This window comes from Phyllobates terribilis, unplaced genomic scaffold, assembly GCF_046119375.1.
Source record: "Phyllobates terribilis strain yellow unplaced genomic scaffold, ASM4611937v1 Scaffold_5__5_contigs__length_657084704, whole genome shotgun sequence".
In the NCBI taxonomy this organism is placed as follows: domain Eukaryota; kingdom Metazoa; phylum Chordata; class Amphibia; order Anura; family Dendrobatidae; genus Phyllobates; species Phyllobates terribilis.
Window position 1 is genome coordinate 394,032,742 of NW_027362765.1, and position 26,030 is coordinate 394,058,771.

Here is a 26,030-nt window from a genome sequence, read left to right on the forward strand (position 1 = left end):
CCGGACCCCCTCTAACCAGCTGACATACCCAGTACCTCGTTTTATTAATAGATAGAAGAATGTCATCGTTGCGGCGTGATACATGAATGGCATCGTGCCGGACCTATGTATCAGAATAGACACCGGGGATGCCAGCAGGTAGGGGGCCGTCACCAGGGGTCCGGTCTGCCTGTCATGGAATAACAGCCCGATCAACGGACCGGTCCTGAGAATCTTTTTTTTTAACCTTTTCTGCTAATGTACCACAGAATGCTGGGGGAGTCCAAGGCTCAATGGGTCAAATTTGTTTTGGAGGCACAAGGAGGGACCTACACAATATAAACTAGTAATGTTATGGCTGATCAGTGTAATATGTATACATATACAGCACAGACCAAAAGTTTGGACACACCTTCTCATTTGAAGATTTGTCTGTATTTTCATGACTTTGAAAATTGTGCATTCACACTGAAGGCATCAAAACTATGAATTAACACATGTGGAATTATATACTTAACAAAAAAGTGTGAAACAACTGGAAATATGTCTTATATTCTAGGTTCTTCAAAGTAGCCACCTTTTGCTTTGATGACTGCTTTGCACACTCTTGGCATTCTCTTGATGAGCTTCAAGAGGTAGTCACCGGAAATGGTTTTCACTTCACAGGAGTTCCCTGTCAGGTTTAATAAGTGGGATTTCTTGCCTTATAAATGGGGCTGGGACCATCAGTTGTGTTGTGCAGTAGTCAGGTGCATACACAGCTGATAGTCCTACTGAATAGACTGTTAGAATTTGTATTATGGCAAGAAAAAAGCAGCTAAGTAAAGAAAAACAAGTGGCCATCATTACTCGTTAATGCATAGTTTTGATGCCTTCAGTGTGAATGTACAATTTTCAAAGTCATGAAAATACAGAAAAATCTTTAAATGAGAAGGTGTGTCCAAACTTTTGGTCTGTACTGTATATATATATATATATATATATATATATATATATATACAGCTCTGGCAAAAATTAAGAGACCACTGCAAAATTTTCATTTTCTCTGATTTTTCTCTTTATAGGTATATTTTTGAGTAAAATATACATTGATGGCCATTGTACATTGTTGTTTTATTCTATAAACTACGGACCACATGTCTCCGAAATTCAAAGCTAAAAATTTTGTATTTATTTGCAGCAAATGAGAAATCGTCAAAATAATAAAAAAGAAACAGTTCTTTCAGACCTCAAATACTGCAAAGAAAACAAGTTCTTATTCATTTAGAAACAACAATACTCATGTTTTACACTAGCTGTGTGGCATGGGGCATTGTCCTCAGAGTTGGGGAACATTGCCTGAGCAGAAGGAACAAGTGTTTTTCAAGGATAACCTTGTATGCGGCTTGATTCATACGTCCTTCGAAAAGATTAACCTGCCCAATTCCAGCCTTGCTGAAGCATCCCCAGATCATCACCGATCCTCCACCAAATTTCACAGTGGGTGCAAGACACTGTGGCTTGTATGCCTCTCCAGGTCTCCGTCTAACCATTAGACGACCAGGTGTTGGGCAAAGCTGAAAATTAGACTTATCAGAGAAGATGACCTTACTCCAGTCCTCTATGGTCCAATCCTTATGGTCTTTGGCAGTCTTCAGGCTGGCTCTCCTTTGCTTCTCATTGATGAAAGGCTTTTTTCTAGCTTTACATGACTTGAGGTCTCTAGGAGCCTGTTACCAACTGTTCTTGCCGTGCACTTCACCTCAGCTGCCATTTGCCATTCCTTTTGTAGGTCACTTGATGTCATCCTGCGGTTGCTGAGTGACATTCGAATAAGATGACGGTCATCCCGTTCAGTGGAGAGTCGCTTTCGCCCTCTGCCGGTCTGTAGTTTTCCCCAATGTCTGCTGCTTGACCTTGTTGTAATGGACTGCCATCTTTGAAATTTTAAGGATGGAGGCAACATGACGCTCACTGTATCCCTCTGCTAGTAAAGCCAGAATTGAGCCATTCTTTTCCTCACTCAAGACTTTTCTTTTCAACTCCTTTGGCATGGTTAAAAGTTATTTTTTCATTCAAATTACTTTTGGGCTATTCCTAGCACTTGTTTTGCCATCCAGCTTGTCCTATTGCAAGAGGATTGTGAAGACCACAGCAGTGTTTTTTATACTTTCCCTTGTTACATAAGATTTGGTTCAGGTGATCACCTAATCAGAAGCACATTAACCCCTTTACAACCCATGCCGTATTAGTACGCACATTTGCGTACCCCCCGTTCAGTGAGGGCTGCTGCGCTGAGCCCTCACTGAACGGAGCACATGTCAGCTGATTCTTACAGCTGACATGTGCCCGCAACAGCCGCGGGTGGAATCGCGATCCACCCGCGGCTGTTAACATGTTAAATGCCGCTGTCAATCTCCGACAGCGGCATTTAACGCGTGCTTCCGGGTTGCGCGTCATAAGCCCCGCCCATCGGCGACCCCGTCACGTGATCGCGGGTTACCGATGGGTGGGCATGACAACCCAGGGTCTGCAGCAGACGCCTGTGGTTGTCATGATCTGGTCGCTATGAGCGCCACCTAGTGGTCGGCGCTCATAGCACAGGACCATTTCTGCTGCATGCAGGGGATCTGCTGGTCCCCTGTATGTAGCAGAGCCGATCAGACAACTGCTGCTTCTAGTCTCCTATGGAGACTATTGAAGCATGCAGTAAGTGAAAAAAAACGTTTTTAAAAATATAAAAAAAATAAAAAAAGTATAAAAGTTTAAATCACCCCCCTTTCGCCCCATTCAAAATAAAATATATATATATAAAAAAAAAAACCTACATAGACATATTTGGTATCGCCGTGTTCAGAATCGCCCCATCTATCAATATAAAAAAAGAATTAATCCGATCGGTAAACGGTGTAATGAGAAAAAAATTTTAAACGCCAGAATTACGTTTTTTTGGTCGCCGCAAAATTGCAATAAAATGCAATAACGGGCGATCAAAACATCGGATCTACCCCAAAATGTTATCAATAAAAACGTCAGCCCAGCGCGCAAAAAATAAGCCCTCACCCAGCCCCAGATCACGAAAAATGGAGACGCTACAGGTCTCGGAAAATGGCGCTATTTTTTTTAAAAAAAATTTTACCAAATTTTGGAATTTTTTTTCACCACTTAAATATAAAATAACCTATACATGTTTGGTGTCTACGAACTCGTAATGACCTGGAGAATAAGAATGGCAGGTCAGTTTTAGCATTCAGTGAACGTGGTAAAAAAATAAATAAAAAACAACTGTGGTATTGCACTTTTTTTGCAATTTTACCGCACTTGGAATTTTTTTCCCGTTTTCCCGTACACAATATGGTAAAACTAGTAATGGCGTTGAAAAGTACAACTTGTGCCGCAAAAAATAAGCCCTCACACGGCCATATTGTCCAAAAAATAAAAACGCTATGGCTCTGGGAACAAGGGGAGCAAAAAACGAAAAAGCAAAAACGACAAAACCCAAGGTTGCGAAAGGGTTAAGTACAGGGGCGGAACTACCGCCCGTGCAGCCGGTTCATTGAACGGGGGCCCCGAGGGAGAGGGGGCCCCTCCAGCCTCCAGCAGGGCCGCCATCAGGGCATGACTGCCCTGACTCCAGTATGGGGCCCGGCCGGTAGGGGCCCCCTCGGGGGCCCCCCTCTTGTGCGTCTCTCTCCTCATGAGGCCCCCGGCCCCATGCTAAGCGCCGGGTCCGGGACGTCTCAGCGCTGCGCTGCGCTGTTGTAGCAGCGCCTTCATGATTCCCCTGACTTCCGGTCATGTGACGGCGCCGTCACATGGCCGGAAGTCAGGAGAACCTGCTGTCAGCGATTTGGACGAGCGCCAGGATTCTGCAGGGATCGCATGGGGGTAAGTATAACAAGTTTTATTTTTTTTTAAAATACAATTAACTAGGAGTGGAGAGATGGGAGATGTGTGTGTGTGTGTGTGTGTGTGTGGGGGGGGAAGATGGGAGATGCACATGTGTGGGGGGGAGATGGGAGATGCACATGTGTGGGGGGGAGATGGGAGATGCACATGTGTGGGGGGGGAGATGGGAGATGCACATGTGTGGGGGGGGAGATGGGAGATGCACATGTGTGGGGGGGGAGATGGGAGATGCACATGTGTGGGGGGGGAGATGGGAGATGCACATGTGGGGGGGGGAGATGGGAGATGCACATGTGTGGGGGGGGAATGGGAGATGCACATGTGTGGGGGGGGAATGGGAGATGCACATGTGTGGGGGGGGAGATGGGAGATGCACATGTGGGGGGGGAGATGGGAGATGCACATGTGTGGGGGGGGAATGGGAGATGCACATGTGTGGGGGGGGAATGGGAGATGCACATGGGGGGGAGATGGGAGATGCACATGTGTGGGGGGGGGGATGGGAGATGCACATGTGTGGGGGGGGAGATGGGAGATGCACATGTGTGGGGGGGGAGATGGGAGATGCATATGGGGGGGAGATGCACATGTGTGGGGGGGGAGATGGGAGATGCACATGTGTGGGGGGGGAGATGGGAGATGCACATGTGTGGGGGGGGAGATGGGAGATGCACATGTGGGGGGGAGATGGGAGATGCACATGTGTGGGGGGGGAGATGGGAGATGCACATGTGTGGGGGGGGAGATGGGAGATGCACATGTGTGGGGGGGGAGATGGGAGATGCACATGGGGGGGAGATGGGAGATGCACATGTGGGGGGGGAGATGCACATGGGGGGGATGCGAGATGCACATGTGGTGGGGGGGATGGGAGATGCACATGTGTGGGGGGGATGGGAGATGCACATGTGGGGGGGGAGATGGGAGATGCACATGTGTGGGGGGGATGCACATGTGGGGGGGGGATGGGAGATGCACATGTGTGGGGGGGATGCACATGTGGGGGGGGGTGGGAGATGCACATGTGTGGGGGGGGTGGGAGATGCACATGTGGGGGGGGTGGGAGATGCACATGTGTGGGGGGTGGGAGATGTAAATGTGTGGGGGGGTGGGAGATGCACATGTGGGAGGGGGGAGATGGGAGATGCACATGTGGGGGGGGGATGAGAGATGTGCACATGGGGGGGTTTGAGAGCTGCACATGGGGGAATTGGGAGTAGGGGGATAATGAGCTGCACATAACGAATGTGGGGTGGGGGAGAGTAAATGATGATGGGGTGGGGAGAGCACGGACATGATATAATGAATTGGGGCAGGGGGTGCATGTAAATATTGAATGCGGGGAGCAGGAAGTATAGAGTAGGGGGCGTTGCGGATGCAGGAGTGTGACTGGTAACAAATTGGCGGAAAGAGTAGAGGTTCTAATTAAATTATATATTAAGTGCCTATTTACAGTTAATGGAGGGCACCGTGGTGGATTACAATTTATATTTGGAATGGTAGGTTGCATAATAACTAACCATATATTAATGGTGGGTGCACGTCTGTATTCAGCTGCGTAATGTAGAAGTTGGGCAATGTGCTCTAGATAACTGTGTTATTTTATGCAGAGACGAGTCCTGGCTGGAAGACGTGATGGCGGTCTGTGCAGGATGAAGGAGAAAAGCGAAGATGAAGGACTTCACCTAGAGACGTCACCGGTGAGTCAGTGTATTACATGTACACTGTGTATAATATCACTGGTGATCACTGTATTACCTGTACACTGACACTATATACAGAGCTCCTGTGTATAATGTCACTGGTGATCACTGTATTACCTGTACACTGACACTATATACAGAGCTCCTGTGTATAATTTCACTGGTGATCACTAGATTACCTGGACACTTACGTTATACATACCATGTATAGAGCTCCCGTGTATAATGACACTTATGGTAATATTAGTAATGTGGTGGTAATATGTGGTCTGGTCATGGTGTGGCAGTTTTTCTCCCTTCTGTGTGGTATTATTCAGTCACTATGTTGTGGTAATATGTGGTCTGGTCATGGTGTGGCGGTATTCCCTGTATGTGGTATTATTGGTCATTTTAAAAAAAATGTATATGACACATGCCCTTAAAGAAAACTAAATAAAAATATATCTAAAAAGAGTATTGGATATTTTAAGAAAATTTTAATAGGTTAGAGTAGGGCCCGGCCAGAAGAGTCTACCTTATCATGGCCGAACGTCAGGAGAGCCTGGTGGCAGCGACGTGGACGAGCGCCAGGATTCTGCAGGGATCGTATGGGGGTAAGTATAGTTTTATTTTTTTTAAATACAATTAATTAACTAGGAGTGGGGGGGATGAGAGATGCACATGGGGGGGGGGGTGAGAGATGCACATGGGGGGGGGTGAGAGATGCACATGGGGGGGGTGAAAGATGCACATGGGGGGGATGAGAGATGCACATGGGGGGGGATGAGAGATGCACATGGGGGGATGAGAGATGCACATGGGGGGGATGAGAGATGCACATGGGGGGGTGAGAGCTGCACATGGGTGGGATGAGAGCTGCACATGGGGGGGTGAGATGCACATGGGGGGTTATGTTTACATAACTTTGTTGCCTTATGAAGGGCAGGGGGGGCCCCCAAAAATTTCTTGCACAGGGGCCCACTACAGTCTGTGTCCGCCCCTGGTTAAGTAGAATGAGGTGGACTCTGGTTGGAATTCAACTGTCACTGGAATGGAACGGCTGTCAGACATGGAGAGATGGGGATTGCTAGAAAACTGTGCAGTGGTCTCTTAATTTTTGCCAGAGCTGTATATATATATATATATATATATATATATATATATATATATATATATATGTGTGTGCATTAGGTACAATACAGCAGTGATTTCCAACATTCCTAAGCTAAGTGTCCCTTATTCAAATTCCATATAAATACCGTTCCCGGCAGGGAAGTCATAGCTGACACCAAACGGCGCGCGTCACCTGGGCCTGTACGTTTTCATTACTAGTATTGCAGAGAATAGGAGGGGGCATTGGTTGTGCACGCTGTGCTGCTCACCTGTGCAGCGATGGCTTGGGGCACATCCGATGGCCTCAGCCGAGTTGCTGAGCACAGGATGCCGACATCCTCGGAGTGCTTGCAGTCAGTGACACCCCAGCCGTTAGATTCACATTCTGCCAGAGAGATCTCAGCACCGGAGCAGCGGACGTTATCCAGCCAGATGGGACCTGAACAGAAAACACAGAGCCATTCATTGTAGCTCCTATATACTGTAATCTATACAGAATAACTTCTACACTGTGTATAATATCATTTTACATCCTTACATAATTCACAATTCTCCTTCTATGTTTCTTTATATTTCCATTCTAAACAATTGATTAAAACACTTAATAAATAATAAGCACTTATTTAAATATATTATATTACTTATCCTGTATTATACTCCAGAGCTGCACTCACTATTCCGCTAGTGCAGTCACTGTGTACATACATTACATTACTGATCCTGTACTGATCCTGAGTTACATCCTGTATTATACTCCAGAGCTGCACTCACTATTCTGCTGGTGCAGTCACTGTGTACATCCATTACATTACTGATCCTGTACTGATCCTGAGTTATATCCTGTATTATACTCCAGAGCTGCACTCACTATTCTGCTGGTGCAGTCACCGTGCACATGTAGCGCCCCGAGGGCTCAGCCGCTACAGGGGTATTGCACCTCTGCCAGAGGTGTGATATTCCACTCCCGGGTAAGGATGGAGTATGGACCAGGGCTCGGGTAGCTGCATACATCTCACACACCCCATTTCCGGGGGACAGTTCAACGGTTCTCCCATTAGATACTAATGCAGGCACGACAGACCATGTCCCTGGCTGGAGTGGGGAGGGGGGAGGAAAACCCGGTGATGTAGGAGCAAGAGGGGACGGTTCCTGAGCGTAGATAGTAGCTCATTGGTTGCTGGTCACCTGAGCTCACACACTAAGGGAAGTATAAAAGGTGGGCACCATCTTAGATCAGGGTCAGTCGTTCGGTCAGTCTGTTCAGTCAGAGAAGAAGACAGGGAGCAGAGGCTCTGTAGGAGCTCTGCTCAGGAGTGGGCCTAGAGAAGAGGCCGAGAAAGGAGGAAGAGAAGGAACAGGAAAGAAGGAGAAGAGAGAGAGAGAAACAGAAGGGCTCAGGAACAAGAAGGTGGAAGGGACCCTAAGAACCCATGAGAATACCGGGTGAAGGGTCAGGCAGATTAAGGGTACCGGATCCCAAGTTGGTGGAGGAGAAACCACCCTCAGCCAAAGACCGGAGGTCGTGACCATTTATTGGTGCGACACCTCAACAAACCTGCTAGGAAGGCACCATATAGGACAGTGGGAAACAGGGCCCACGTTTACCCGCGCAGATCCGCTGCAGCTGGACAAAAGTGGGTCACTGGTGAGGCAGGCCAGAGGAAGGATAGAAGGGAGTCCTGTGCCCTACGCCGGAATTGCCTGGGGGTTGACCGAGCCCCTCACCTGGTGGACGCAGCACGGCTTGGGCGGTCATTGCCTGTACAGAAGTGACCCGGAGCATATGAACTGTGAGTAAAAGGCATCAGACTGCAGTACGTTGTTTGTGTGTTCCTTGCTCCTCCAGCACTAATGGTACCGGGACTCTCCTCACCATCATCCTCACCATCCCCTGCACTGCCCTGGGGTTACACTCTTTCCGTGGGGAGTCATACAATCTCAGCTGCACACACCACCAGCCTCAGGGGATTACCTTGCAGCGGCGGTTCATAATCACCGCAATCCACGGGTGGCGTAGTCAGACATCACTTAAAACTTATAAAGGGACTACCACTGGTCTGACCACCCTGAGCCACGGACCGGGTTGCCACTACTACCCCCATCGTCTCCCCTATTGCCCGGCTCCGAGTGCCCCGCGGCCCAGGGGGCGAGTCAGCTTTGGCATAGTCGGCAGGATCATTACCAACCCGCCACAAGCGGGTATTGCGCACCTGAAAAGAGACTATTTCACTGTGTTAAAGATGGCGCCCGCCCCAGAAGAACGAGCGCCATAATGTGCGCGCCAAAAGACCACAGGAAGCCACCTCCCATCGTGGGCCAGGTCCCAGAATGGCACCAAAGAAGGAGCCCACCCCCAACAGCCATGAGCGTGGCTGTGGAGATGTCCATCAAGGTGGGGGGGTTGCCCCTGAAAGTGATTGTCACCAAGTTGCCCCTGGGAAGAAAAGAAAACTGTGGGGCAGGGCGCGGTCTGGATCAGTCTAGACAGACCGCACCCGGGAATGGAAGAAGCGTTCAGCAACACCAATATCTTGGCCCGGAGCCTGCTGCAGGCTGAATCGCCATGCAGCCTGGCAGAGATCCTGGCGCAGCTCCCTAGAGATCCGGAGCGTGCGCAAGCTGCGCTGGAGGACCTGGATCGGAGTATGGTCCGGGCGCAGCAGAGTGCACTCACCGAGTGGAAAGGAGAACTGGCCCGACAGGCTGGGACCCGTCAGCGGCAAGCATCACCCGCACCCTGGAGTACGCCTGCCTCTGAGGACGGTGAAGGAGGAGTGAAGGCCGGAGGCGACGCCGCGGAGGGAGCCACGAGGACCAAGGCAAGAAAAGGGGACATTACCACCCCAGGCCCAGCAGCAGCAAGCCTGCCCCAGCCTCCCATTGTAGAGCCCGAAGCCCCACTCACTGCACCTCTTGCCGCGCCGCCACCACTCCCGGCTAGGACTCAAGCGACGGAAGCCGCGGCCACGCCCCACCCGGAACCACACCCCCTGACCCCAGGCGCAGTGAAGAAGGAGGCGTCACCGGCCGGGTCGCAAGGCCTGGTAAACCCGGGCGCCGTCACCCCACCAGCGTCCCCCTCCTGGACTGGGCCGCTAGCGGGCACAACCAGCAGACCCCCGGCCTGGTCGCAAGGCCGAGTGCCCCCGGGCGCTGCTCCCAAATCGAAGCCCTCCGCTATACCACCGCTGGGCGCACACACCCCATTTCCGGGGGACAGTTCAATGGTGCTCCCATTAGACAGTAATGCAGGCAAGACAGACCATGTCCCTGGCTGGAGTGGGGAGGGGGGAGGAAAACCCGGTGATGTAGGAGCAAGAGGGGACGGTTCCTGAGCGTTGTTTGTGTGTTCCTTGCTCCTCCAGCACTAACGGTACCGGGACTCTCCTCACCATCATCCTCACCATCCCCTGCACTGCCCTGGGGCTACACTCTTCCCGTGGGGAGTCATACAATCTCAGCTGCACACACCACGAGCCTCAGAGGATTACCTTGCAGCGGCGGTTCATAATCACCGTGACGCACCCCTGGGCCTGTGTCGCACAGCGTTGCGCATGCAGGAGCTTACCCGGAGCCGGATCTGTTGAGGGTTGTAGTCTCGTGGCGGTGACCCGGTCCGTGCCCAGGGAGTCAGATTAAGTGGCGTTGTATTAGCGGTAGATGTTGGACGACTACGCCACCCGTTGAATGCAGCGAAGGAGCTGCCGCTGCAGGGCAGACCGCTGAGGCCGGTGGTAGGATTGTGCAGCGTGGTAGTATCACCCCCAACGGGAGGGGTATGGCCTCAGGGCAGCCGACGTGGATGATGGGGGTAGCAGGAATCACTCAGAGACGATGCGGTGTAGTTCAGGGTCTTTACTGGTGATAAAGATAGACCCTCCCGGAGTACTGGCTAGCGATCGGGGCCTGGTCAGTCCTTGAGCAGATGGGATCTCCCCTGGCCAGGCGGAGTTGTAGGCCTCCCAAACTGACTGTACTCTTCTAGCTACCTTGCTAGAGGCGGGTATAAGTAGCCCACGTCCCTGAGTGTACCGTGTGGTGCTCACCCGTAGGGCCGGTGACTCGGGGCCTTCTAGTGGCGTCCGCTCCACGACGGCGGTGCTGGTCCCACGCGTGTGACCGTGCCTTCGGGTTTCTTGGCCAGAGGACCTGAAATCCCCTGCCGGGCGGTTTCTGCTGCTGGGTAAAGATTAGTCCCCACAGCCTCGGACTCCGGGTCCGGTGATAGCTTCTCAGTCAGGGCGAGCTCTGCAGCTGCCAGCCCCTGACTCCTTATAGCACTGCTCCCACAGAGCTCCTGATGTTCTTCTCCTATATCTGCTGCTCTTCTCTGTCTCTAATTCTTCTCTACTCACTAACCCTGCCTCAGCCCTAGGTTTATATAGGGGAAGTTCTTCCCCTCCCAGGACTGGGCAGGAGGTGTGGCATGCATAGGATCCCTGACCAAGAGACCTCCCACCTGCTCTCAGACATAACATAGCTGTTACTGTGGAAACCAGACCCCTGGGGTGCCACAACCGCAATCCACAGGTGGCGTAGTCGGACATCACTTAAAACTTATAAAGGGACTACCACTGGTCTGACCACCCTGAGCCACGGACCGGGTTGCCACTACTACCCCCATCGTCTCCCCTATTGCCCGGCTCCGAGTGCCCCGCGGCCCAGGGGGCGAGTCATACATACATTACATTACTGATCCTGTACTGATCCTGAGTTACATCCTGTATTATACTCCAGAGCTGCACTCACTATTCTGCTGGTGCAGTCACTAAGTACATACATTACATTACTTATCCTGTACTGATCCTGAGTTCCATCCTGTATTATACTCCAGAGCTGCACTCACTATTCTGCTGGTACAGTCACTATGTACATACATTACATTACTTATCCTGTACTGATCCTGAGTTAATAACCAGAAAATAAACAATGTAATGAAACTGGTCCAGCAGCTCCCTCTCTCCTCACACACATATTATACATATATGCACAATAATAACTACCTACACCATGACATCTGGTCTGGTTACCAAACAAATAATAACAATATAATAAACAATAACCGACAAATTATATACAAACTAATATATACATTCTTTTTTTTTTTTTTTTTATAAATAAAATAAATACTAACTATACAAATATATACAAGACAAAACAAAACACCCCACACTCGAGCCCACCAGTCCCTCCCCGGCACTGACCTGAGAGCTGGTCCCGAGCCTCATGCCTCAGTCCTTGTCCAACGTCCATAGGACAGATCAGGCAGTGCCAGTTTTTCACCCAAATAACCAGTGTCCCTCAAGATGAACCCACCTCCCCCCTTTTCCCTCCACCCAACCTAACACCTACACCCAAACCCATATATACAATATATACAGAAACAAACAATAGAATAACCACAACTGACAAAGCCCAAGTTCGGCGCCTGCAGCCCTACATCACTGTCTACTGATCAAAAACAAAAATCTATGGTGTCAGCAGCAGCCCACCACCAGGAGAGGAGATGACCAGACTAGGGCACACTAAAAGAAAAGCCCCTCCAGAGGAGAGCGGCCCTCCATGTACCCAGTCTCTCATACTCCAGAGAACGCACCTTCACCAGGTCACCGAGTATGGTCCTAAACACATCGTCCACTGGGAGGATGTTCCGCTGCGTCGATACTAAGCACCGTGCGTTCCACGTGTGATACCTAACCACTGCGCTAACTAGAAATAAGGTGCAGTGGTCCCGACCACCCAGGTCCCCGAATGCTCCATAGGCCCATTCCGCATAAGAGAGACCGGCCAGCCGGGGCCAGCCAATGGAGGCGCCCACCCTGTTGTACACCTCTGTGTTAAAGGGACAACGAAGCAGGAAGTGGTCCATGCTTTCAAGCATGGTACCACAATGCTCCCGAGGACAGTTCCTGTCCTCAGAGCTCCTACACTTCAGATTGTCCCTCACACACAGTTTCCCATGGAAGCAGCGCCAAGCCAAGTCCCAAACCTTCGAGGGGATCCTGATAGAATTCAAAAGATGCAGACCCACCCCAAGATCCCGACTTGGGCAATCCCTGAGCGCCAGAGGCCTCTGAAAATGGGTCAACAGAACCCTTTTGTCAAGGAGCTTCCTTGGCAGAGTCCTGACCTCCCACATTCCCAGACCCCACCGGCGAATTACCTTCAGAACCACGGTAGCGTAAGCCGGGAGATGTCTATGCGGTGTGCGGAGATCCTTCACTTGCCCTCCTGTCTCCCATTCCTGGAAGAAAGGCTGAAACCATCCCTTACAGGAGAATACCCACGGAGGAGCCCTCTCTTTCCAGAGGTTTGCAATATTGATCTTAATGAAGGTATTCACAAGGAATACCACAGGGTTGACCATACCCAACCCTCCTAGTCTCCTCGTACGGTAAGTAACCTCCCTCTTGACCAGGTTCAGTCTATTCCCCCATAACAGTTGAAAGAACAAACTGTAGACCCGAGTCCAGAGAGGCTCTGGCAAGATGCACACACTGCCCAGATAGATCAGCAAAGGGAGCAGGTAAGTTTTGATCAGGTTTACCCTTTCCCTTAGGGTCAAAGACCAACCCTTCCATTGGTTCACCTTCTGAGTGGCGATCTCTAGCCTGCTGTCCCAATTTTGTTTGGGGTAATCCCCCTGGCCAAATTCGATGCCAAAAACTTTTGCAGAGACTTTGGGTTCTGGAAGGGTGTCCGGGAGATCAAAACCAGGATCTCCTCCTCCCAGCCAGAGACTCTCACACTTATCCCGGTTGATCTTAGACCCGGATGCCTCCAAGTAGCGATTTACCTCTGACATCAGCCATTCTGCCTCCCCATCAGAGGAAACAAAAACAGTGACGTCATCGGCATACGCCACCACTCTCAGAGTGGCTTCCGGTGCTGCCCGGTCCATCCCGATCCCAGCCAACGGTCCACGCTCCACCCTCCTAAGAAGTGGGTCAATCGCAAACACGTACAGTAGCGGGCTCAAGGGACAACCCTGGTGAACACCACACCCAACCTCAAAAGAGCTGCCAATCCAACCGTTCACAAGCGGGAAACTCTGTGCCCCAGCGTACAAGGTCTTAAGCCAATCAACAAACCCCCCCGGCAGGCCATACCTCAGAAGGACAGACCAGAGGTACTCATGATTAACCCGATCAAACGCTTTTGCCTGGTCCAATGACAGCATGTACCCCTTCCAGTGACCAGCCCTACCCTGCTCCACCGCCTCTCGGACACAGAGTACAGCACTAATTGTACTGCGGCCCGGAACAGAGCAATGCTGGGCCCCCGAAAGGAGCTGGGGTGCAAATTTCACCAGCCGATTAAACAGCACCTTTGCCAAAACCTTCCTGTCTGCATTGAGAAGCGCTATGGGACGCCTATTCTCAATGCAAGATGGGTCCTTACCCTTTGACAAGATGATCAGGGCCGACCTCCTCATTGACTTTGGCAGAGTGCCCGAGGAAAGACACTCATTGAATACCTCAGTCAAGAGGGGAACCAAGGCGTCCTTAAAGGTCTTATAGAATTCAGATGTTAAGCCATCTGGACCGGGAGATTTCTTTAGGGCAAGCCCTTCAATCGCCAACTTAACTTCCTCTTCCCTGATCATCTCTGTCAAAACACCAAGAGAGGGGTCTACCCCTGGTTCGGGGACGGCTTCAGCCAGAAAAGCCGACATCTCATCCCAATCCAGATCCCTCTTCCCCAAGAGGTGCGAGTAGAAGGATCTGACAACCTCCAGGATCCCTGATCTGGATCTTTTCAGGGACCCCGCAGTGTCAACCAGTCCTGTAACAACTTTACTATTCACTGACATCTTGCAGTTTCTGTAAGGGTCGGGCGAGCGGTACTTCCCGTAATCCCTCTCAAAAACCAAAGATGCGTGTCTATCATACTGACACCTCATTAGCAAAGATTTCACTCTGGAGATCTCCTCGCGGCTACCTCCAGTTGAGACAAGATGCTCGAGTTTCCTCCTCAGGCCCTGATACAGGCGATACCTGTCCAGGCTCCTGAGGCTCGAGAGCTGGCGGAAGAATCTCGCCACCCTTTTCTTAAACATCTCCCACCACTCTGACTTACTACTACAAAGATTCAGTAAGGGTACCTGGCTCTGAAGAAAATCCTCAAAGGACTGTCTTATCTCCGCTTCTTCCAAGAGAGACGAATTGAGCCTCCAAAAACCTCTTCCCATCCGGGGGGTCTCTGTAACATTCAGGGAAAACCAAATCAAACAGTGATCGGAGAACTCCACCTCAACAACAGATACTGCTGAAGAGACGGCTTCCTCCTTTAAATAAAATCTGTCTATCCTGGACCTACAGTTACCTCTATGATAGGTGAACCCCTCGTGGCCTGGGGTGTGCCGGATGTGGACATCCACCAGGCGAGCCTCACTAGCTATACTATTAAGGGTGACGCTATCATAAGTCAGCTTGTCTCTGGAACCTCCTCTATCCCGGGGCCTCGTGACAGTGTTGAAGTCCCCTCCAAAGACGACCTGCCGACTCGTAAAAAGGTAGGGCTTGATCCTCGTAAAGAGACACTTCGGGTCCCACTTAGATTGGGGACCATAAATGTTAATGAGCCGAAGCGCCTGTCCCTTCATGAGGACATCTAATATCAGGCACCTCCCCATTTCTAACTCAATAACCCGTCGGCATTCTACCGGTGCGGTAAAAAGGACCGCCACTCCGCTATACGGCTCGGCCGCAGGAGACCAATAGGAGGGCCTGAGTCTCCACTCCCTCTTAGCTATAAACACCTCTGCCATATTTGGCAGCCTGGTCTCTTGCAAAAAGAAAATGTCAGCTTCAACCCGGCTGAGAAAATCAAAGGCCGCAAATCTAGCCATATTTGACTTAATGCTGGCGACATTAATGGACGCCAGCGTCAATGGAGTGGGTACCGCCATCATTGGTGATTAAGTTAGACGGCTTTCCTCTTCCCACTCCCCTTATCCTCTGCCTCAGAGGAGGAATCCTTCCCCCTCTTTAATGACACAGAGGTGTCCATTCCAGTATTTTCCTTCTTTTCTCGTCTTCGTCTCCGGACTCTGGGCCAGTCCCTCCCCCCAAGGACCTTGCATCCCCAGGAGAAGGAGACTCGGCACCCCCAGTAAGCTCCGCTGAAGCCGGAACCTCACCCTCAGCCTCCTCTTCTGAGGAAGAGATGTTATCAAGGGCTTGGAACCAGTTAGAAAGACCAACCAGAGGGGAGTCGGTTTTACCTTACTTGGTCAGAGCGGGAGAAGATGTTTTATCTCCCTTCTTTTTCTTCTTTTTGGTGCCGAGCTTACGCTTTTTCTCTAGGCACCGCTTATTATCCTCATCCATACTTTCATAATGGGAGGATTCTGAGGCAGAGGCAGTTTCCTCCCTGTGGATCCTCCTGACCTCCTCATCCAACTCATCATCCCTCGGGGCCTCAGCAGCAAGACTGGCATCCAGGACAGGGGCTGCCCCGGTAGTCTGGGGCTCGCCCCGCTCCCTCTCCTGTCTGCGCTTGTCTAGGCGCCTCAGCTGGGCAGGCGTCTTTTTATTGCTTTTCTTCCCTGGCCCCTCAGCTCCCCCACCCCTGCTAGTCCCCTCCCCAGCAGAATCGGCCTCACGGCTTACTCCCACCGGGGTCTCGACTGCATTAGCAAAGGAGCGAGGACAACGGCTGAATGGGTGACCTAACTCACCACACAGGTGGCACCTAATCTCCACACAAGAGGCGGCAAGATGGCCGACACACAACGCGCATTTCTGCACAGTGCAGTTTGCACTGAAGTGTGTGGGGTCGCCGCACCTGTGACAGAGCTTCGGTTGCCCCTGGTAGAAGACCAGGATACGATCCCTACCCAGGAAGGCAGACGATGGAATGTGGGCAACCGTACCACCTGAACGCTTAAGTTTTACCATAAACGTCCAGGCCCCTGACCAGATACCAAATTCGTCGCGGTTTTTCTTTGGCATCTCCACCACCTCTCCATACCGACCAAGCCACGTCATGATGTCATAGCAAGAAAGCGACTCGTTACGAGTCATCACGGTCACTTTCTTGATCTGGTTTTGGCGAGCCACTGCCTGAACGGCAAAGTCTCGCCAGCCGGGCTCATTTTTTGCCAACTCATAATTCGCCCAGAAGAGCTCAAGCCCCTCCGGCCGAACAAAGCTGACATCAAACTCAGGCGTGGAATAGGGATGTATCAAGGCGTAGATGTTAATCGCCTTGAAGCCCATCCTCAGCAGGAGCTCCACAACTTTAGACCTTGGCGGACATGCATCACTGCCCCTCCACCGAAGACGGACCACATTCCTATGCACACTGCCTGGCCCGGCTGTTGGGAGGGACCACACTGTATCCCCCCCTTTTTGCTCTCGGAAGGCCCCGAGGCCATGCCTCTCTATCCAGAAGGATAGATCAACCTCTCGACCCTCTACCATTAGTGATCTCTCCCCCTTCTTTAGAGCCTCCAGAAGGCGCCGTTGCAACATGCCGTCCCCAAAGCCCGGAGACGAGGAGGATGCCCTATTTGCCCCGGAGGTGACACTGGCATAACTCTGGACAGGTGTTGCCAACCGGACCGGCAACCGGACCAGTGACCACATCAGCCCCAACAGTATCACCATTACCCACCTCCATCTCACCCTCCACCAAACCAGCAACCACACCACTAGACAATGAATTAGCCTCATTCACCCCCACCACCACATTCATTCCTGCTGGACCAATAACAATGGTGTATGACCTTTTGACCTCCGCATCAGGCACAAGGGGCTCAGTCACCTCCATAGAACTGGAGGCTACCTCACCCCCGGTCTCATGTGTGCCCTCCACATCATCGGTCGGTAATTTCCGCTGTTTGGCATTTGGTATAATGTGCCGCTGATCTTTAGCTGCTGTTAGGCGCCGCTGATCTTTAGCATCAGGATCTTCCGGACCAGCGACGCCAACACAAAATAGCACTTTCGTGGGAGGACCGGAACGCTCAGCCCCAACAGCCCCCTCACACTGCCGCCGCTTCTCAACTAAGTGATCAGCGGCAACAGCATTCACAGGTGCCGAGGCTACCGGAGCTGCCCCCGACACTGGGCTGCTCCCCCCTCCCACTGAGGAGCACACCACAGCATCGTGGCCTGACGGAACGCCCGCCGCCGGGCCGCCCTCACTGTCCAGCCTCTCGGCTGATGCACTTCCTGCTGCGTCCCCGCTACTACAAGCAGAGACGGAGCTCTGCGCCTCACTACCGCGCTCTGTAATCTCCCCGCGCCTTTGCACCGGATCCACAGCAGAACCCGGGCTGGGCTGGGCAACGGGGCTTATACAGCGAGCTGAGCCTGCCGCCGACTCAGGGGGTAAAGGGAGGGGGGCATATACATAGCTTACTGCTTCCTGCAGCTTTGGCTTGGTCTTCTTTGCCTTTTTGTGGCCCCCAGGTGCCTCTTCTGGTAGATCATCACCAAGATGGAAGTTTTGGAGGCACACTGGGGACTCCAGGAGCTTAATCTCCGCCATTAGCGCCCCTCCCTGGCCGCTGCTGTGACTGTCCTCCCCAGAGCCGGCAGAACTGCGACCGGATGTCACTATCGCCTGTCCTGCAGGGAGCTCGCTGCACGTGGCCTGTGGGTGACTTTGCAGGCTGCCAGGTGGGGCTTGCTGCTGGTCATCATCACTCTCATCATCCACCTGGCTCTCAGGCTGCAGCCCCATCTGCCTTTGCTCTCTGGTATCAGCCATTTCTCTAAAGCGGTCTTCATTTATAAGTTTTTCTTTGAAAGGACCACTCTGCTCTAAGATGGTGGCTTACCTAAGTTCCAGGAGATGAATTTCACTGGTCAGTCTTTTTATCTCAGCTTGAAGCTTGGCCTTCCTTGGTTTGGAGGCCCCTGCAGCTTTTGCGCTTGTGCAGCGCAGCTCCTCCCGGAGCCTCCTGATGAGCTTACTGGCATCTTCATACTCACGGAGGTGGATCATGACCCGGGAGGCATAGGTGGACACAGACTCCCGGGGTCCCTTCAGCGCCCAACCCCCCTCAGGGAGGTCGGCCTCACCTCCGTGAGCAATCAGCTTTCCTCCAGAAGGAGCGCCATCATGCACGCCGCTGTCAGGCTTCACCTCCATGCTGGAAGCCTTGCGGCTTCTCTGGGTCTCCACAAACCCAGGGGGAGTAGGAGCCACATTGCTGCGACTCCTGGTGGAGCGTCTCACCCCCGAGTCCTCTGATGTGCAGGCCGGTTGCTGGTTTCTTCTGCCCCCCCGCCGGCCTGGTTCGGGAAGCAGAAGCCTGGGGCTTGGCTCCTTCACTCATCCCAGAAACCCGCTCCCACCCTGGGAAAGAGAGAGAGCAGGTCCCCAGGTGGAGAGGTGTTGGTTTCTCAGAGATCAGGAGCTCACAGCAGGATCTGCAGCCACCACACCCGCAATCACCACACTGACTAGCAGCTGATCAGAGCTGCACCCAGTATGCTGCTGGTGGAGTCACTATGTACATACATTACATTACTTATCCTGTACTGATCCTGAGTTACATCCTGTATTATACTCCAGAGCTGCACTCACTATTCTGCTGGTGCAGTCACCATGTACATACATTACATTACTTATCCTGTACTGATCCTGAGTTACATCCTGTATTATACTCCAGTGCTGCACTCACTATTCTGCTGGTGCAGTCACTGTGTACATACATTACATTACTTATCCTGTACTGATCCTGAGTTACATCCTGTATTATACTCCAGAGCTGCACTCACTATTATAATCCAGAGCTGTGAATCCAAGAATTGTACACTCAGCACCAAGAGTAAGATTGAAAGCCCAAAACTTTATGTGAGGCTGTGTGCTCACGATGCGTTTTTTAAGAATTTCCGCAGTGGCAATTCCACAGCAGAAACGCTTAAAAAACGCATGGTAGAAGGCCTGCCATGTTCCCCAATGATAATCCACAAGTGCTGTGCACATGCTGTGGAAATTTCCGCTTCGGATTATCATAGCCAGGGCCGGCATCAGCACCCGGTGCACCCAGGCAAGTGCCGGGGGCCCGAGCAGGCAGAGGGGCCCACTGGTGGTCGCGCACCCCGCCGGGCTATGGGCGGAGAAGAGCGGTGCCAGCGCCCACCCTTCTCCCGCGCTTGCTCAGGGCCCCGGCAGCTGGATACTTATCTCTCCCCGTGCCTCCGCAGATCCGCTGTCTTCCTGCTCTGCGCTACCTGTGACGTCTCAGGTCAGAGGGCGCGGTGACGTCTTTCCACCGCGCGCTCCCCTGAGCCATCACAGGGAGTGCAGAGCGGGAAGATACCGGCAACGCTGGAGTCCGGACCCGAGCAGCGGGCAGCAGGTGAGGAGGAGGGAGGTGAGTATTTGATTTTTTTTTTTTTATGTATTGAGACATGGGGCATAATATGGGGGGGTGACATCCTGCATGGGGCATAATATGGGGGGGGTGACATCATGCATGGGGCATTATAAAGGGGGGGTGACATCCTGCATGGGGCATTATAAAGGGGGGGTGACATCCTGCATGGGGCATTATAAAGGGGGGGTGACATCCTGCATGGGGCATTATAAAGAGAGGGGGGGTGACATCCTGCATGGGGCATTATAAAGGGGGGCTGATATCCTGCATGGGGCATTATAAAGAGAGGGGGGGTGACATCCTGCATGGGGCATTATAAAGAGAGGGGGGTGACATCCTGCATGGTGCATTATAAAGAGAGGGAGGGGGTGACATCCTGCATGGGGCATTATAGAGAGAGGGGGTGACAGCCTGCATGGGGCATTATAGAGAGAGAGGGTGACAGCCTGCATGGGGCATTATAGAGAGAGAGGGTGATAGCCTGCATGGGGCATTATAGAGAGAGGGGGGTGACATCCTGCATGGGGCATTATAGAGAGAGGGGGTGACATCCTGCATGGGGCATTATAGAGAGAGGGGGTGACATCCTGCATGGGGCATTATAGAGAGAGGGTGTGACAGCCTGCATGGGGCATTATAAAGGGGGGGTGACATCCTGCATGGGGCATTATAAAGGGGGGGTGACATCCTGCATGGGGCATTATAAAGAGAGGGGGGGTGACATCCTGCATGGGGCATTATAAAGGGGGGGTGATATCCTGCATGGGGCATTATAAAGAGAGGGGGGGTGACATCCTGCATGGGGCATTATAAAGAGAGGGGGGTGACATCCTGCATGGTGCATTATAAAGAGAGGGAGGGGGTGACATCCTGCATGGGGCATTATAAAGAGAGGGAGGGGGTGACATCCTGCATGGGGCATTATAGAGAGAGGGGGTGACAGCCTGCATGGGGCATTCTAGAGAGAGGGGGTGACATCCTGCATGGGGCATTATAAAGGGGGGGGGTGACATCCTGCATGGGGCATTATAGAGAGAGGGGGTGACATCCTGCATGGGGCATTATAAGGAGAGGGGGGATGACATCCTGCATGGGGCATTATAGAGAGAGGGGGTGACAGCCTGCATGGGGCATTATAGAGAGAGAGGGTGACAGCCTGCATGGGGCATTATAGAGAGAGGGGGTGACAGCCTGCATGGGGCATTATAGAGAGAGGGGGGTGACATCCTGCATGGGGCATTATAGAGAGAGGGGGTGACATCCTGCATGGGGCATTATAGAGAGAGGGGGTGACATCCTGCATGGGGCATTATAGAGAGAGGGTGTGACAGCCTGCATGGGGCATTATAGAGAGAGGGGGTGACATCCTGCATGGGGCATTATAAAGAGAGGGGGGGTGACATCCTGCATGGGGCATTATAGAGAGAGGGGGGGTGACATCCTGCATGGGGCATTATAAAGAGAGGGGGGTGACATCCTGCATGGGGCATTATAAAGAGGGGGTGACATCCTGCATGGGGCATTATAAAGAGAGGGGGGTGACATCCTGCATGGGGCATTATAAAGAGGGGGGTGACATCCTGCATGGGGCCTTAGAAAGAGGTGGGGTACATCCTGCATGGGGCATTATAAAGAGGAGGGGTGACAGCCTGCATGGGGCATTATAAGGGGGGAAACAGCCTGCATGGGGCATTATAAGGGGGGGGACAGCCTGCATAGTGCTTTATGTGGGGGGAACAGCCTGCATGGAGCATTATAAGGGGGGGGACAGCCTGTATGGAGCATTATGTGGGGGGTAACAGCCTGCATGGAGCATTATAAGGGGGGGGGCAGCCTGTATGGGGCATTATGTGGGGGGTAACAGCCTGCATGGAGCATTATATGGGGGCCAGTATCCTGTATGGAGCGTTATATGGGGATCAGTATCCTGTATGGAGCGTTATATGGGGGCCAGTATCCTGTATGGAGCTTTATAAGGGGACCAGTATCCTGTATGGAGCGTTATATGGGGGCCAGTATTCTGTATGGAGCCTTATATGGGGGCCAATATTCCGTATGGAGCCTTATATGGAGGCCAGTATTCTGTATGGAGCCTTATATGGGGGCCAGTATTCCGTATGGAGCCTTATATGGAGGCCAGTATTCTGTATGGAGCCTTATATGGGGGCCAGTATTCCGTATGGAGCCTTATATGGAGGCCAGTATTCTGTATGGAGCCTTATATGGGGGCCAGTATTCCGTATGGAGCCTTATATGGGGGCCAGTATTCTGTGTGGAGGGATTCGCTGGTTTCTGAGCTATTGTGGAATTTACAATAGATATCGCTCATGTAATGTAAGAAGTGAAATCTTTTCATTGTACTATATATATATATATAAATATTTCTCTGCGGTATCTGTGCATCATGAATCGTGGCATGTATTAAAGGGGCCACTGAGACTCTTTTGCCCAGGGCCCAGAAAAACCTGGAGCCGGCCCTGATCATAGTGGAAAAAAATGCAGCACTAACAATTATTTTGCAGAAGCACGGCGTTTTCGCCGCCATTGACTTGCATTGGAACGCATGGATTACGCATCACTGTATATGTAGATGCGCATTCCATGCCTTCCAATGTGCGAATGGTACCCGGGTGTGGAGGACAGGAGACTCTCCTCCGGACCCGGGTACCATAGAAACTGTGAAAAAAAGAATAAAATAAAAAATAAATGTTATATTTACCTTCTGGCGGCCCCCGGTGCGCTCCTCCTCCTTTCATGCCGGCAGCTCGCGATGGACTGAAGGACCTGCGCTGACGTCATAGTCATGTGACGGGTCACACGATGCTGACGTCGGCAGGTCCTTCAGTGTACCACGATCTGCCGGCAAGGGAGAACGGAGGGAAGCAAGACTCCGGGGGCCATCAGAAGGTAAGTATATATTTATTTTTTATTTTTTACCATTCTTTCGGTCACACTATATAAATCCATGCCGGTTGCATGGATTTATATAGTGTGATCAAGTTGTCAAGCACTTTCCAAGTGATGCTAAAATCGCTTGGAAAGCTCTTGTCAACCCACATGTGGAAATGCAAGTGAAGAACGCTTCACATCCGCATGTCCCTGGCAGGAAAAACGCATGTACAATCCGCATGTACAATCCGCATGTACAATCCGCATGCGTTTTTTCTGCCAGGGAGATGCAGAAACGCTCAGGAAAAATCTGGAGCATTTCTGCATCGTGGGCACATAGCCTAATACTTATTTGGTAGAGCCACTATAAAGTTTTTCCATGTTAATGTTTCTCCTGGTGCTGAATGTACAATTGGATTCACTTCAAGACAATAAAACAAATTCTATCCAGAATCCAAATGTAGCAAATTTTTAATAAAATTATGCATGCATTTAATTCAACAATGCCCTAAAATTGCCTATGTCTTTTAAAGAGGACCTGTCTTATTTTATTCTCATTACTCCACTGTGTAATCCATTTTTTTTAAAACCTGCCCTTTGGTTCCAGAGATATGGGCCTTTTTATTTAGTGATAATTTCTTTGGTCTATGGGGCGTGGCTCACGGGATGCTCTGGGGCGTGTCTTTATGCTGCTGTGCGCCATTCTCGGTAAGCACCGCCCCTTTGTAAAGACCGTAAAAATTAGCACTTAATAAATAGACTCATATCTCTGGAACCGTATGTCAGATTTGAAAAAAATAAAGAACAGAATACTCAGGGGAAAAGCGGGAGTAAAATAAGAGCAAAAACTGTCCGCTTTTGACCTGGTGATAGGTCCACTTTAAGTGTGACATTACTATCTAGTCTGCTGATGCCCACTTATATGTTGTGTCTTAGGTTATACTAAGAAAAGGTGCAAACTATTAATGAAGTTAAAACCAAAAAAGATGCCTGCGGACATTAAGACCCCAATACTCGTTAGACAGTTGTTGGCCAATAGTTCAACCAACAGTTGTTTTCCTGAATCCCTCATACACTCAGCTGGCCGAACATTCTTGTGTTCTCTATGAGAAAGCCGCTGTCAGACACTTCTGGCGGCTGCTTATTTCCCGGAGAACAAAATGATCGGACATTGAGAATCCAACATAGTGAATCCATTTCTCCCCCGACATAATCTGTTGCGTGAGAGTTGGGAGACCCCATACACATTGGACTATCAATCGATCCAATAGATATTGGTGGGCTCAGCCAGCCGACTTTAGTCTAATATGTATGGGGGTATTTAGGGTCTAGAAGTCAGACATTTTTCTTGGAAGGAAGGGATCTGATAGGTTTCATTTTCACTCCGTCTCACCGGAAATCGGTTTTCTGCTGGCGCCAGATAATGATCATTTATGAAAATCAGAAACACAAACTTTTTAAAGAAAGGATTCAAGATCCGTCAACTTCTCATCAACAATTGTTGACTTCACCATGCCATAAATTCTGCACAGTAAAGATAAAACTGAGGCTCCTTTCAGGAGATACTGGACTCCACCAAATTTCTGGTTCCCCTTTCACATTTTTATGACTTTTGATCAATATTTCCTGCCATTCTTCCAAGAGTTGATACACTTTTTTTGTGTACAAACAATACAGCTGTTTGAGGGACAAGTTGTTTTCTGCAGAACACAATGTAGTTTTTATCGATTTCTTATTTTGGAGGAGACGAGGTGACCAAAAAAACCATCAATTCTGACATTTTTGTTCTTTTTTTTTTTCAACAGTGTTCACCATGTGGAACAAATAATATGTCATTTGACTATCTGGTTGGATGAGGGTGACAAATATGTTTATTTTTTAAATTTATGGGATTAGTAGGAAAAGTGGAGGTGATTTTAATTTTAATTTTTTGTTTATTTTTAATATTTAAAAAAATAATTTCAAAACAACTTTACCTGTTCTCATTTTTTTATTTTAGTCCTACTAGGGAGACTTGATGTCAGGCACAATACACTGCAATAATTCTGTATTACAGTGCATTGTGATTTTACCGATCAGCACTCCACAACCGTGTCACAGGGAGGCAATGGTGTGACAAAGGATGTTACCCCTCTGCCTTAGATGATGCAGTTTCTATTGACTGCAGCATCCAAGGTGTTGAACTGTTTTATTCTCTGCAGTTACAGCCAACAGGCAGGGGCAGGCTGAGCCAGGGGGCAGGGAGGCATATGCCCCCCGGACCGGTCCCCTTATAAAGGAGCAGGTCTCCAACATCAAGTAGATCCATACCAAGCACATGTTTTGTCTTTATGGTAGATGCACCCTAGGTCTTTCCTCCCAGTTGTAGGATATGTAGAAAGTGCTTCTCATTATGAGGTTACTTTGTATTAAAATATGATATAAATTATGCATTTACCTTCTCCTTGACCATATTTCGCACTATGTGCCCAATTCATGGCCAATTCAAAGCCCAGCTGCTTGCAGATCACATGAGCCACTTCTATGTTGAAGTCGTCATCGCATACAGTGCCCCATTGACCATTATACAGAACCTCCAGGCGACCTTCATTAGGGACTCTCGACGTCCCAGCTAATCTCAGCTGGATTTGTGGTGCTCCAGCTTGGAGTTGTTGCTGGCATAAGTCTATCAGCGATGCAATAAATAATAATATGAGCTGGGACACTTTCATGACTCACAGGGAATAGTGGATAAAGGATTTCAGAATTTGCACCTATGAACAAAAAGAAGAACATGATCCATAAGAAATTAATATAACATTGCAGCCTCTAGATCCTGGGTTTGCTATTAGCTGATACATCCAATCTATTTTGTTTATCAATATTAGGTCCTGAGTTTTTCAACTTTTTCATAAAGTTTTAAACAGGTGCCGTAGTGTATTTCATGCCATCTAGTGTAAATATTTTAGATTTGACAACTTTTGGAAGTGGTCACGAAGGAGATCCTGTAGTGCGGCGGCTTCACAGAAAACCTTCCAAAAGTTCCTGGAAGTTTCAGGAAGTTTTGTGCCGCCTGGGAGATACAACACTTTTCTGAGTCTGACAGATTGCACCTTTTTTCGGGAAGCCATGACTTATTTAATCAAGTGCCCCTGGAGTTG

The 26,030-nt window shown here is 50.4% G+C and overlaps 1 protein-coding gene across 1 annotated transcript in view; it reads right to left on the reverse strand.

Moving 5' to 3' along the window:
• LOXL4 (lysyl oxidase like 4) overlaps nt 1–25,616 on the reverse strand; it is a 107,701-nt gene extending 82,085 nt beyond the window's left edge. Inside the window, exons 1-2 of the mRNA XM_073681336.1 lie at nt 25,328–25,616; nt 6,932–7,101 (exon numbers count right to left, since the gene is read on the reverse strand). Of these exons, the coding sequence (XP_073537437.1) occupies nt 6,932–7,101; nt 25,328–25,601 (444 nt within the window). The 5' untranslated portion in view covers nt 25,602–25,616. The remainder of the gene's footprint in view (nt 1–6,931; nt 7,102–25,327) is intronic.
• Between the last annotated feature and the right edge of the window lie 414 nt (nt 25,617–26,030).